Source organism: Coregonus lavaretus (genome assembly GCF_964263955.1).
Source record: "Coregonus lavaretus genome assembly, chromosome: 1".
NCBI classification, from domain to species: Eukaryota; Metazoa; Chordata; class Actinopteri; order Salmoniformes; family Salmonidae; genus Coregonus; species Coregonus lavaretus.
In genome coordinates, this window is record NC_139988.1 from 26,955,255 (window position 1) to 26,970,614 (window position 15,360).

Sequence of the window (15,360 nt, forward strand, 5' to 3'; positions counted from 1 at the left end):
ACAAAGATCTTACTTTTTGGAGAAATGTCCTCTGGTCTGATGAAACAAAAATAGAACTGTTTGGCCATAATGACCATCGTTATGTTTTGAGGAAAAAGGGGTATGCTTGCAAGCCGAAGAACACCATGACTGGTGCACTTCAAAAAATAGATGGCATCGTGAGGAAGGAAAATTATGTGGATATATTGAAGCAACATCTCAAGACATCAGTCAGGAAGTTAAAGCTTGGTCGCAAATGGGTCTTCCAAATGGACAATGACGCCAAGCATACTTCCATAGTTGTGGCAAAATGGCTTAAGAACAACAAAGTCAAGGTATTGGAGTGGCCAACACAAAGCCCTGACATCCTATAGAACATTTGTGGGCAGAACTGAAAAAGCGTGTGCGAGCAAGGAGGCCTACAAACCTGACTCAGTTACACCAGCTCTGTCAGGAGGAATGGGCCAAAATTCACCCAACTTATTGTGGGAAGCTTGTGGAAGGCTACCCGAAACGTTTGACCCAAATTAAACAATTTAAAGGCAATGCTACCAAATACTAATTGAGTGTATGTAAACTTCTGACCCACTGGGAATGTGATGAAATAAATAAAAGCTGAAATAAATAATTCTCTCCATTATTATTCTGACATTTCACATTCTTAAAATAAAGTGGTGATCCTAACTGACCTAAGACAGGGAATTTTTACTACGATTAAATGTCAGGAATTGTGAGAAAAAAAATATTTGGCTAAGGTGTATGTAAACTTCAGACTTCAACTGTATATATATGTATAGTACAGTGAGGGGAAAAAGTATTTGATCCCCTGCTGATTTTGTACGTTTGCCCACTAACAAAGAAATGATCAGTCTATAATTTTAATGGTAGGTTTATTTGAACAGTGAGAGACAGAATAACAACAAAAAAATCCAGAAAAACACATGTTATAAATTGATTTGCATTTTAATGAGGGAAATAAGTATTTGACCCACTCTCAATCAGAAAGATTTCTGGCTCCCAGGTGTCTTTTATACAGGTAACGAGCTGAGATTAGGAGCACACTCTTAAAGGGAGTGCTCCTAATCTCAGTTTGTTACCTGTATAAAAGACACCTGTCCACAGAAGCAATCAATCAATCAGATTCCAAACTCTCCACCATGGCCAAGACCAAAGAGCTCTCCAAGGATGTCAGGGACAAGATTGTAGACCTACACAAGGCTGGAATGGGCTACAAGACCATCGCCAAGCAGCTTGGTGAGAAGGTGACAACAGTTGGTGCGATTATTCGCAAATGGAAGAAACACAAAAGAACTGTCAATCTCCCTCGGCCTGGGGCTCCATGCAAGATCTCACCTCGTGGAGTTGCAATGATCATGAGAACGGTGAGGAATCAGCCCAGAACTACACGGGAGGATCTTGTCAATGATCTCAAGGCAGCTGGGACCATAGTCACCAAGAAAACAATTGGTAACACACTACGCCGTGAAGGACTGAAATCCTGCAGCGCCCGCAAGGTCCCCCTGCTCAAGAAAGCACATATACATGCCCGTCTGAAGTTTGCCAATGAACATCTGAATGATTCAGAGGAGAACTGGGTGAAAGTGTTGTGGTCAGATGAGACCAAAATCGAGCTCTTTGGGATCAACTCAACTCGCCGTGTTTGGAGGAGGAGGAATGCTGCCTATGACCCCAAGAACACCATCCCCACCGTCAAACATGGAGGTGGAAACATTATGCTTTGGGGGTGTTTTTCTGCTAAGGGGACAGGACAACTTCACCGCATCAAAGGGACGATGGACGGGGCCATGTACCGTCAAATCTTGGGTGAGAACCTCCTTCCCTCAGCCAGGGCATTGAAAATGGGTCATGGATGGGTATTCCAGCATGACAATGACCCAAAACACACGGCCAAGGCAACAAAGGAGTGGCTCAAGAAGAAGCACATTAAGGTCCTGGAGTGGCCTAGCCAGTCTCCAGACCTTAATCCCATAGAAAATCTGTGGAGGGAGCTGAAGGTTCGAGTTGCCAAACGTCAGGCTCGAAACCTTAATGACTTGGAGAAGATCTGCAAAGAGGAGTGGGACAAAATCCCTCCTGAGATGTGTGCAAACCCGGTGGCCAACTACAAGAAATGTCTGACCTCTGTGATTGCCAACAAGGGTTTTGCCACCAAGTACTAAGTCATGTTTTGCAGAGGGGTCAAATACTTATTTCCCTCATTAAAATGCAAATCAATTTATAACATTTTTGACATGCATTTTTCTGAATTTTGTTGTTGTTATTCTGTCTCTCACTGTTCAAATAAACCTACCATTAAAATTATAGACTGATCATTTCTTTGTCAGTGGGCAAACGTACAAAATCAGCAGGGGATCAAATACTTTTTTCCCTCAGTGTATTTACTATACCGTATATAATATAGTATTAGACTCACGCCAGACAAGCCTGGGCTCCAAATGCACTCGTTGTGTACAGTCTGTCTGTCTGTGATGGTGTATGCGTATGTGTGTACATGTATGTGTGTATATGAGTATGTGCTTGTGTGAGTTAATAAATAATAGAATAGATAGATTCATATGGGGGAGCTTGGAGGCTTTGATGGCCAGGTTTTTGCCAGGGTTGTGCCAGTGTGTGTGTGCACATTCATGCATGTTTGTGTGTGCCAGGGGATGCCTGCAGTGTTTTTGGCACCACCCTACAGCCGGTATAAGTGACAGTTCTCTGCTCATCTGATCCATAATTTACTCCTGACAAGAGAGAGAGAAAGAGGAAGGGTATAAAGAGAGGGTTCCGGGGAAATGGGGAGGGAGGGAGGGATGGGGATTGCGGGTGAGAAAGAGAAAGAGAGAGAGTGAAAGACAGAAAGAGAGAGAGCGATGACAGAGAGGAGAGAGGAGAGAATGAAGGCTAGATGAGGGTTGGGAGAGGTTGGCAGGGACAGAGGTGTTAATCAGCGATGAAGGGATTACCACCTCCTGACAAAGGAGAGAGAGAGAGAGACATACATCCACCCTCCCAGCCCCATGGCCAAAAAAGCTAACGAATGAATAAATGAGGTTTATGAGGACAAAAGCAGGTCTTCTCCTGCGGCGGACTGTGTGATGTTCAATCAGGTTTGTATTTTTTACGACACAATTTCTGTCCTAATCTTTCTAGAGGAATGCTTAATGTTGGAATGAGGCCCATTCAGAGAATGTTTGTGCTGAAATTACAGGGCTGGAACAAAATGTATTTTGTTCCCCTGCTTAATTCCTGTGCTGAGAAATTGAGAAACCTTGTCTTTTCTCTTCTTAACTTGAAGTGCAGATATGTCAAGTTTGAAAGGTTGTTCATCAGTGCAATGGTTCAGTAAATGATCCCATCTCTATGGAGAGTATGCAGCCCATGTGGAGCGTCTTCTCTGCAGGAGAGAATCCTTTGTGCGCAGGCACGCATGCAAACGCACACACGCACACACGCACACACGCACACACACACACACACACACACAGACACACAGACACACACACACACACACACACACACACACACACACACACACACACACACACACACACACACACACACACACACACACACACACACACACACACACACACACACACACACACACACACACACACACACACACACACACTCACACACTCACACACACACAGATCAGTCAGTGCCCATCAAAGCCTAATGCATTGGTCGACATCTGTCATACAGGACCAGAGCTGTGTGTTCAAAAGATCTTCATAGATTAAGTAAATATGTAGATTGTGTTTTATCCAAACAGAGGGACTAACACAGTACCACATTTTCAGCATGTGGAAATCAAAGTCACAACTCTGGTGTTGTTAGTATCCTGCTCCAAATAACTCAGCCATATGAATCATGAGTAAAACCTAAGCTCCTGTCACCATATGTGTGTGTGACTTTGTGAGTGCGTGTGTGTGTGTGTGTGTGTGTCCTGCCATGCAGCAGTAAACCATGAAAGACACTCAAACTGTGGTTCTCGTCTAATCCCCAAAATCTGTGTGTGTGTGTGTGATCTCTTCTCAGTCTGCTAGTCTCTAACACAGACACACACTAGCAGATGTTATCTATATTTTATTACTAACTGTCTATTAGACACTTTTCTCTGCTCATCTCCTCCTTTCCCTTCAACCTCTCTCTCCTTCAACCTCTCTCTCCTTCTCCCTCTCTCTCCTTCTCCCTCTCTCTCCTTCTCCCTTTATCTTTATCGTGGTGGGATTCTGTTGTCGAGGTTGTTGTGGTGAGAAGGTTTGTGTGTGTTTGTGTCTGTGAAGTCCAAAGGAGGATGGTTCTCAGGACAGATGCTTGGGCTAAGCTGATATATTTTGCTGATGTAGTCAACTTGATATGGGCTTTGACCTTTGCTTATACAAGAGATTGAAGTCAATGGGAGGTTTGCAAATTACATTCAGGATTCAGTGTGTGTGTGTGTTTCACACTGTATGCAGGGTCTGTGGGAGTGTTTGTGGGGGAATATTTACTTTTACTTCTCCTTATCAGTACTGAGTAACCTGAGGTCTGACCAGACAGACTAAGAACTGTAAATAATCTTATGGGGGTTGAAAACACTCAGACCTTAACCTCCACACACACACACACACACACACACACACACACACACACACACACACACACACCTTCACCTCGTCCCTCGCTGAGAGAGAGCGAGAGAGAATGAAAGCAGGATTTAAGGGAAAGGGGGAGAGATAGAGGGAGAAACATGACCTCTGCCTGTAGATTGAAGCATTCCAGCCTTGTTTCTCTGTTATTTTGGTCTGTGGTCTGGTTCTCTCTCTCTCTCTCTCTCTCTCTCTCTCTCTCTCTCTCTCTCTCTCTCTCTCTCTCTCTCTCTCTCTCTCTCTCTCTCTGCATATTGCTGCTCTCTCTATGGGGCAGCCTTCTCTCTTTCTCTCACCTCTCTCTATCTGTATCCCTATGTCTCACTGTCTTCTACATCCCTCTCTTTCTCTCCTGCTCCCTCTCTTCTGGCCTGTGACTCTCATGGCTGTCACCTCCATATGCTGTGGAATCTGGTCATGCTGGCAGTGTGCCACACACTCATCTAGACATCTAGCTACCTGCCTGTAATGCTGTACCTGGCAAGGCCTGGTGGAATTTTACAGGGACATTTCATCAACAGAGTTAAAAGCATAATTGACCCATGGAACTGTAGTTTTTTGTGTTTTGACAGACGGACAGACGTGACATGATACTGGTTTTAGGGTTGAAGTGGTTGGGGGTCTGTGCTCAGCTAGTGGTTAATTTGTTTGTAATGAGGATCAGTATTCACTGAGCAAAACAGTCTGGTCTTGTTGCTGAAATGACCAGCTTGTCCCCACAGTGAGGAGCTCTGAGCTCTCCCTCCATCAGTGTGTGTCCTCTGCCCTGCCAGCCCAAAGCTGTCCACAACAAATGACTCTGCAGCTACAAACACTGCTTCTCTGGCTCTCTACCAAACAAATAGGAGTGTGTGTGTGTATATTTATACGCAACGTGTGTGTGTTAGCATAATATGTGTATTTATGTGCACATGTGTTTAGCTATTAAAATGTTATATGCACCGTATATGTACATATGAACACGTGTGTTTTCATGTGCACGTGAGCATGCGTTTTGTGTGAACATCGGGTGAGTGTTTGCTTTTTCTCCCTCCCACTCTGGATTCCATTTCACGTAATAATAATATTGCTCAATTCAAACCAGGTCTTTCCCAATGCAGCCTGCCTGCCTTCCTTCTCTCTCAGCTCAGCCTAGCCCAGGGAACTCAACAGATGGCATGAATAAACATAATGAGTTTTTCAGCGCTGTTTCTTCTCCTCTGCTGCCTCTGAGTTATAGAGTCGTAGACCATTGCTGTGTGTGTGCGAGCTGTATGTGTGTGTGAGACCGGTGGTGTGTATGTAATGGGCTCCCCCAAAGGTATACTGAACCAGGAAGTCTTTACAGGTGGCCACTGGGCAAGGATGAGATGAAGAAGGATTAGTCAGTGATGTCATAAATCTACAAGATTCTCCAGGAAGTATATTGGCACTAGGAGCCAAGCTTGAATGGAACTAAATGCAACCCTCACTCCCATTGTCAGTGGTGCGGTGACTGTAGTGAACTGTAGCTGTGTTCAGAGTCCATATGTACTCCATATGACCTTTTCTCTTCATCTCAGCTCAACTGAGGGTTCAACTCAACAGCGACCTTCATCCAAGCATGTAGCGTTCAGAATTTCACTGTCAATTTCACTCTCCACGCTTCTGCGAGACGAGGGAAATACGTGTTTGTGTCCCCATGCTTCTGGAAAGAGGGTTAGAGGTGTGTGTCTCCATGCATCACCAAATGGTTTGTGTGTGTCTCCGCGGTTCAGTTCAAGTGGCGAGAGGTGTGTGTTTCCTGCCCCTTGCTGAGGAGTCTCCCCACGTCTGATGCGAAAAACAGCTGGTCCATGTTGACCTGAGCTACCCAGACCCCTCTCAGACAGGGAACTGGGTTTGGGTCGTTACCCCAGAGAGGGGGCTCTCCCCTGGGTCATGAAGCTTCCTCAGGTAGGGTCAGGCCCCTGGAGGTCTAACCTTACCACTGCTGGAGGTCTGTGCTGACCCAGCTCATCCATCCTTCCCAAAGTGCTTGGGCTCCAGAGAAGCAGTTCAGGCCTCTAACAATTATGAGCCAATCATCTCTCATGTACTGCATTGTATGTATGACCGGGGGACATATACAAACCTGTAGTAATTGACAACATAAGGAGAGAAGAATGGAGAGGTTCTGCTTGTTTATATGACCAGCCCACTTCCCCTACAGTCCCCAACCTATCTCTCTCTCTCTCTCTCTCTCTCTCTCTCTCTCTCTCTCTCTCTCTCTCTCTCTCTCTCTCTCTCTCTCTCTCTCTCTCTCTCTCTCTCTCTCTCTCTCTCTCTTTCTCTCCTCTCTTCTTTCGCTTCGTCCCACAATTCCTTGGGGGCCATCAGTGAAGGCCACCCTGTAGATGAGACGTTGGGAACCCAAGAGTGTGTGTGTATACCTGTAATGAGCAGCACATGTGTGTGTATCAGACCCCGGGCTAATGAAGCTCACTCTATTATTTATTTCCCGTGGCCGGTCGGTCGATGCACCTGTGTACACACACACACACACACACACACACACACACACACACACACACACACACACACACACACACACACCATCTGTCTGTAATGACCACTCTCTCTCTCCCGCCCCGCTGCACTGTGCTATAGTCCCTCGAGTGGTCATTAGACGAGAGGGAGAGAGGGAGACTGCACTGCTTTCGGCATAGCAGTGAAGTGAGGCTTTTTGGTTTTAGGCGTGGGGGAGGGGTGGACCATGCGCTGTTCCGTTTTAATCCTGAGTAAGAAGACATATACTAGCCATACTGACTCACGAAAACGGTGTGTGCCTGTGCGTGTGCTCTGCAGGTCTTCTCAGTGGGAGGATTCTATCTACTGCTGCGACGATCTGTTTCTCTCCACCCGGTCTCTCATGCTGCCAAACACACACACACAAATACACGCTTGCACGCAGCAAACTGGGTTTGACATTTAGCGTCTTAATGGGTTGCTATAGGTTGCCACTAAGAGTTCTAAGACAGTCCCATTCCAGAATACAGATTATAATGTTGTTGTCATGGAACATTTATCGGCAACATGGAAGACGGATTGCTTAACTCTTTATATCTACAGCCCTATCTGGTACCAGTCACTCCCTACCTTTCTATCCCCCCCCCCCCCCCCCCCTCCTTTATACCCCTCTCCACCTCCCTCCATCTTTAACTCTGTCTCTACCTCCTCCTATCCCCCTCTTCACCTCCCTCCATCTCTCTATCTCCCTCCCTCCATCCCTCCTTTCCTCTATCCCGAGTGATGGCCAGCCCACAGCAGGAAGGCTGGTTTCATCATATCCACAGTACTTAGCTTCCTGGCCCGGCTGGCCCCATGTCCCGTCCCAAATCCCCTGGACCAGCTAGCGGCTACTGCTAATCCTCTCTGTCTTTGATGGTGGACCCAGAGATAGGGGGGTGGAGAGAGTGGAGAACGAGAGACGTGGATACCATTTTAAATGAGCTGGTGATATTTGAGTGAGGTGCTCTGATAGAATTAGAATTATTGGCGCTCTCTTACATTTTACATTGACACTTTTGTCATTTAGCAGACGCTCTTATCCAGAGCAACTTACAGTTAGTGCTTTCATCTTAAGATAGCTAGGTGAGACAACCACATATCACAGTCGTATAAAGTACATTTCTCCTCAGCAAAGTAATCAGCTAGTAGGAGAAAATCAAGTGCTATTATTATTTTTTTTTGGGGGGGGGGGAGACTGAGATGTCTTATTTAAGATACTCTTTGAAGAGGTAGGGTTTCAGATGTTTTAGAAAGATGGGCAGGAACTCTGCTGTCCAAGCATCAGGGGGAAGCTGTTACACCCCTGTCTCTACACCACTCCAATATGCTCCATAAAGGGCATCTCTCTTCCCCCCCCCCACCTCTCTCTCTCTCTCTCTCTCTCTCTCTCTCTCTCTCTCTCTCTCTCTCTCTCTCTCTCTCTCTCTCTCTCTCTCTCTCTCTCTCCTTCTTCCCCTCAAGCTACAAAAGGAAACATGTAAAATGTACATTGTAAATGCAAGAGCAGTGTGTGAACAAGATTATAGAAACACCAGTGTCAGTCTTTAAAGCCTGGTATTCTCAACACCCATTTGCATCTATGTTGGCACTGCCTGGGGAAAATTGTGCCGTTTGTAAAGGAAGATTAAATGTATAACTGCTTTTAATTTCTTTGCATCCCATGTATGGAATGATCTACAGAAATCCATGCAACTTGATGTTAAGATGTCTCTCGGGGGGCAGTTCAAGTTGTTGATTAAAGATGCACTCTCAATCTTTTGTATAATTTCAGCCAGTAGTTTTGAAAGTTGCGCTCACGAGCCAAAAGTGGTCCTGTTTTTATTTGTACTACGTCATCCAATTGTGTACAATGTCATCCATTTTGTGTGATATGTTATGAATTTAGCAATTTGTGTGACATGCTACAAATCCAATTCGTGCAATATGTTACACATTTGTTGTGTTTAAGCTACCAGAGTGCATCTTTAAGGACCTACAGTATTTGCTGAGGAATAGGATTGTTTTACTTGATTGGCTTGCAAATCTTGTATGTTTTTATTATGTTGTATTTGCAAATTGTGTAAATTGTGTATATGCAGGGCTCCCTTGCGAAAGAAGCCTTGGTCTCAATGGGACTTCCTGTGAAAATAAAGGTTAAACAAAATAAAAATGCGTGATTGTGTTTGTGTCCATGCCTATGTGTGCTTATGCATGTGTGTGTGTGGGTTGGCTCGTGACTCAGGTATCAATAGCTAGAGTTGTTTCTGTGCCACTGATTACTGTGTTAGTGAGTCACCGGGCTGAACAGGCCCAGAGGGAGAGACCGGATACATAATTAATATATGTGTGTGTCTTTGCAGGGAGCTGAATGGGAATAACCTCACACGCATCACCAAGAGTGACTTCTCTGGACTCAAGTACCTCCGTGTGCTGTAAGTAATCTACACTATGTTCTTTATTCAGTGTGCATGCACACACCTGCACACACAATTTCCCATGCATATTATATAAATGTAATACTGTTAATGATTCTGAAGTGTCTTGACAATGTCCATCTATTCTATTTTTATAGACACTTGATTATTTCTGTCACTGTTAGTGGTGATGATGATATTGTAGTGGTTTTAGATATGATGAATGTCTCACACTAACTAACTCTACAGTCCATTATATCTCTTATAAACTCACTTATACACTCTCTCTAGTGTCAGAGTGGCCCTTATACCATCAATGACCAAATACGCACACGCACACACATTACTGTCCACTCCCACACAGTCTTTAGCCCTCTAACTCAGGGCTATAATAGGTCCTAAACCCTGTTAACATGTACAAGTGCAGCCGCTGAATCACTCAGTAGTTAAACAGCACTTGTGATTCCTGGTGTAGGTGTTAAAAGTGTGTGTAGCTGTTAAAAACAGCTCCACTGTAAGGGGAAGTGCTTTAGACTGAAATATGTTTAAAATGTAACTGGAGACTGACTGTAGAACTTGAGATGCTGAAGCCCCCACTGCCTCTACTATTTTAGAGACACGTCATTAGCCCTTCCATATCCCCCTCTCCCACTTACATGTATCTTCACCCTTCTCCACTCGCTCACTCTGTTCCTCCCAACCTGCCTCACTCCCCCTGTCTACTAACCAAACCCCTCTTTCCATTTCCACCCTCCCTCGCCCTCTTTCCCTCCTTTCCTCTTCTTACCTCCCTCCCTCCTTCCTCCACCTCCCCTCCCTCCACCCTCCTCCCACCCTCCCTCCTTCCTCTCCCCGCCATCCCCGTATAGAGGTTAAATGCCTCCATGTCGCCAGCTTGTCACCAGCGAGGTAGAAGGAAACAGTTCCTTACAGGGGCACTAAAAGTCAGACTACAGCTTTTCCCTGCATGACTGTAAACCTTCTGATTCCTATAGAATACACACACACACACACACACGTTATGTTCTTCTATCCTTGTGGGGACCTAAAATGTATTTATTTTCAAATCCTATTTTCCTTAACACCTAACCCTAAACCCAACCCTAACTCCTACCCTTACCATAACCCTAACCTTAACCCGTAACTCTAACCCAAACCCTAACTCCTAACCCTAAACCTAACTACTAACCCCTTACCCTAACCCTAATTCTAACCCTAACCCTAATTGCAACCCTAACCCTAACCCTAACCTCTAAGCTTAAAATAGCCTTTGTCCTCATGGGGATGTGGGAAATGTCCCCACGAGGGAGAATTTTCCTTGTTTTACTGGGGACATTTGGGGATTTTAGGTCCCCACAAGGATAGAAGTACCAACCCACACACATACACACACACACACACACACACACACACGCACACATATGTCTGTCTGTTGCGGTCATGGGGCGGTGAAACCCTCGTATATCTGCCCTCTCTGACTCAGCGGACTAACAGTGGCCTGACCTTTGATCCTTATAAACCCCCAGCGACCCCATAGATGGTGTGTGTGTGACCCCAGGGGAGGGTCCTTACAGGAAGACCGGTTTAACCTTACAGTGAAAGACAGTGTCTGCTGGGGGATTGAGAAAACACACACATACACAAGCACTCACATACAGAAACAAGTCAGAAAAGAAAAACAAGAAACACAGACAGACAGTCTGAGAAAGCGAAGCATGCTGATTGGGCCTGCCGCCGTGATAATCTCTCCTGAGGACTTCCTGTCTGGAAAGGAAATGGAGGTTCACTTGGAGGAGCAGGAATATATACAATACTGTACATTCTTAGAAAAACGGGTTCCAAAAGGGTTCTGTGGCTGTCCCCATAGGAGAAACCTTTTTGGTTCCAGCTTGAACCCTTTTTGGTTCCAGGTAGAACTCTGTGGAAATGGTTCTACATGGAACACAAAAGGGTTCTACCTGGAACCAAAAGGGGTTCTTCAAAGGGATCTCCTATGGGGACAGCTGATGAACCCTTTTGGCAAGACTGTAGCTCGTTTATGAATGTCTTCCACACAGGGTTCCACACAGGGTTGTCTCGATAACAGTACCGCGATACTCTGAAGTATCGTGGCAAGGAAACAAAACATGAAGAGGATTTCTTGAGGAAAACGTTCCTACAAACTAACAGCATTATGTTGTTACCTAGAGTCACATTTGGTTATTTTGCAAGCTATAGCACCCACAATTTTACATAAAGTAGGGTTTTATAGGACAATAGAGTTTAGTCTAATTCATGTTTTATTTTTTGGCCATGGAAATCTGGTATTTTAGTATCGCCACAACATCGAGTCATACTTAGTTGATACTTTAAAAAATGTCCATTATTTAATGCTGTCCTTGTACCTATGTTTGTCCTGTGACACCGCAAGCTTTTCTTTGGGTGCTGAAATCCATATTTTTTTATACAACGTTTTCAATGGAGTAGGAAGCTACGACTTCAAGCGTGCACTGCCACTCGATACTTGTATAAATATTCATTATTTAACGCTTACTGTGTACCTGTGCTTGTCCTGGTTGTTATAGAGTTGTCAGTTGGATTTGGAATCTGTCGTTTTTTATTAAAAAGGGCATTCTATGCGTCCCCTGACAAAAATAACAAATCTGCCTTGCAAGGATGGGCTGCTCCTTCTCCCTTAACAAGTAAAGGCTCTGTCGTGGAAATTCAACACAGGGACACTCAAAGTCAATATTAAATGAATCACTCTTTATTGTCAGCAAGCTGGAGAGGTCACAGTCAAACTTAGATGCATAAAGTACCGGTCTGAAGTGAGCTCTGTCGGGGCAGTCCCATTAGTTCTCTTATATACTGCTTACACAGACAAGTTATATTTGCATGATTTACATTATTCATTACTCATAATTAATTCATCATTAACGTTTGGTTCATGCATGTGACCGACCAATATCTCACAAGGCTTCTTCTCTCCAAGCTGAGACCTTGAAACTGAGATATCCCTTTCGGTTCTCAAAACAATGTTCTGGGCGTACTGCCAAATTGCTTATACTGATAGTGAGGATTCTTCCCAGGCACGATCAATCAGTCACTTGCATGAACACAGTCGAATTGGTTATTAGAAAAGCACAAACGTAAAACTTTCCTTCACAGCTCCCTTGGCAGAGGTCGCGTAAAATGTATTTTAATTAAAAAAACTACGGATTCATCACCCAAAGAAAAGCTTGCAGTGTCACAGGACAAACATATGTACAAGGAAAGCATTAAAGAATGGGAATTTTTACAATAATCGACTGATAGCGAATCGATGTGGTTGGTGGTACACTACACCAACACTCATCGCAACTCAACTCCATTGGACAGAGTTGAGTTTACTAAGCTAACAATACAGCAAATCTGTGTCAAATACAATAATTTCAAGGACGTTGTCTGGCACAATGGTACTAATAGGAGAGTGCCATACATTCAAACTCTGCATACAAGGCCAAGCTAAATCAAGCTCACCTCAAGTATTTCAAATATTTGAAACATATATTTGACCCATGTCTGCCACACAGGGGCTATTTCAGGGAGAGGTAGGGGGGGGGTGGATGGTGGGGCAGTCAGAGGGTGGGGCAGTCAGAGGGGAGGACAGGGAGGGACAGAGGCAGAGAAAGGGGTAAAGATGAGGAGAGAGAAAGAAACAAAGAAAGAGCTGACCTGACCACAGCTTAAAGTTACCTAGATTCAGAAGTACTTTCTCCTCTTATTCTACCTCCATCTAAATTCATGAGGGAGAGAGTGAGTGGAGGTGAGCTGCACTTTTCTCTTTATATTTATGGAGTGGGAACAGAAACAGCCATTTGCATTTATATTCGATTGGGAGGAAACACAGACTGCTGAGTGGAGCCGTGAGGCCTCACAGGACACGTACACTCACATGTACACGCACGCACGCACACACACACACACACACACACACACACACACACACACACACACACAGAACGGTTCTCTGAATGAAGGAACACTACTGTTGGTTCTAAGACCTGGACGCTTGTCTCTCCCTACACTGTTATTGCAACACTTCCAAAACCATCCAGTGCGTTAGCTTTGGCAGCGTACACGTGTGTGTGTGTGTGTGTGTGTGTGTGTGTGTGTGTGTGTGTGTGTGTGACACCTAGCCAGGCACTGCAGCTCTTTGGACACACACACACACTTACACAGTGCTCTGACGTCCCCATGGCCCAGAGGACAGCTTTACAGTGGGTCTCATTCTCCCCCTCTGTTCTTTGAACCACCCAGCCCTGGATCTCACCTTAGTCTCCCCCCTCCTCACCCTGACTCCCCCTGCCTCCCCCTGGTTCTCCCTGCTTCACCCGTGCCTCTCACCCCTGCCCCTACCTCTCCACACCTCCCCCTCCCCCTCTAACCACAAGACCACACCAGACCTCAAGGCACAGTGGCCTGCCTCACTAACCTACCTTCAGAAACTCTTTCCTGGCTATGATCCCTGAGATGCCCCCCGGTGCCAAGATTCCACAGCCAGACCCAGACCACACCGCTACCCTATGTGTGTGTGTGTGAGTGAGTGTGGAACACACGATTGCCTTGGGCAAAAGGGGTGCTGGAACTAGCCAGCCTAATATACACACACTTAATAAGTGGCCTTATCAGCCATTTCCCAACATCCCTACCACCAGAGGTGTAGTCCAGGGTATACGCTGGTATACGGCGTATACCTACTTATTTTTCAGTCAGCATTGCGTATACCCACTTCTAAATCCCCCCTGATGCGCATCATTCAGTAATATCTGTGAGTCAGATTGCCTATTTTCTTCCTCGGGGATAGTGAAGCCATGACCCACCCTCCTCTGCCTCTAATTGGCTGGTACTCGCTGCTTTCACTGATTAGATTGGTTAACTTTAGGCATGAGGACTGATGAGCCAATCAGAGGCAGAGTAGGGCGGGTCATGCCGAGGAAAATATCGCTAATACCTCAGGTGCCAGTGAAAAAAAAAAAAAAAAAAACTCAGGTGCCGGTGCCACTTGACTACGATAACGGCAGCAGACCAAACAACGGATGAAGAAAGGACACAAGCGGCGGTGTGCCACCCCAGTTGATGGAAGACATCATTCTGAGGTAAGTTTTAAGGTGGTTTCCAAATGAATCATTATTTTAAACTACTGGCAAATTGCCAGTGACTGCACATTTAGAGGAGAAGAGATGTTGCCGCCAATAGTTAGTGCGAGTCGGCTAACGTTATGAAGCTAGCTACGTAGATTGGGATAATGTGGGGAAACCGGGGCATTGTTGGTTTTCAGTAAGTGTTTAATCAACCCAGTTCATAAGAATTTCATACCAGACTGATGAAACTGATTATCTCAATGTTTATGAAGCTTGTTTATTATTGTAAAGGTCTAAATTATAACGTTAGCCAACGTTAGCCAAGTCTCCTGAGTGGCGCAGTGGTCTAAGGCTCTGCATCGCAGTGTTAACTGTGCCACTAGATCCTGGTTCGAATCCAGGCTCTGTCGCAGCCGGCCGCGACCGGGAGATTCATGGGCGGCGCACAATTGGCCCAGCGTCGTCCAGGGTAGGGGAGGGAATGGCCGGCAGGGATGTAGCTCAGTTGATAGAGCATGGCGTTTGCAACGCCAGGGTTGTGGGTTCGATTCCCACGGGGGGCCAGTATAAAAAAAAAAAAAAAATATGTATTCACTAACTGTAAGTCGCTCTGGATAAGAGCGTCTGCTAAATGACTAAAATGTAAATGTAAATGTAAGTTACTAAGCCCTAAATTATAACATTAGCCAAGTTACTTAGCCCTAACTAACCTATATGATCTAGTTTAATTGCATAGTA

General features: G+C 45.2%; 1 protein-coding gene across 1 annotated transcript in view; it reads left to right on the forward strand.

Moving 5' to 3' along the window:
- The window catches only part of LOC311132918 (slit homolog 1 protein-like), a gene marked incomplete at its 5' end in the record, with an annotated part of 150,045 nt that overhangs the window by 4,127 nt on the left and 130,558 nt on the right, over nt 1-15,360 (forward strand). The window contains one exon of the mRNA XM_084166303.1: nt 9,467-9,538. Within this exon, the coding sequence (XP_084022429.1) occupies nt 9,467-9,538 (72 nt within the window). The remainder of the gene's footprint in view (nt 1-9,466; nt 9,539-15,360) is intronic.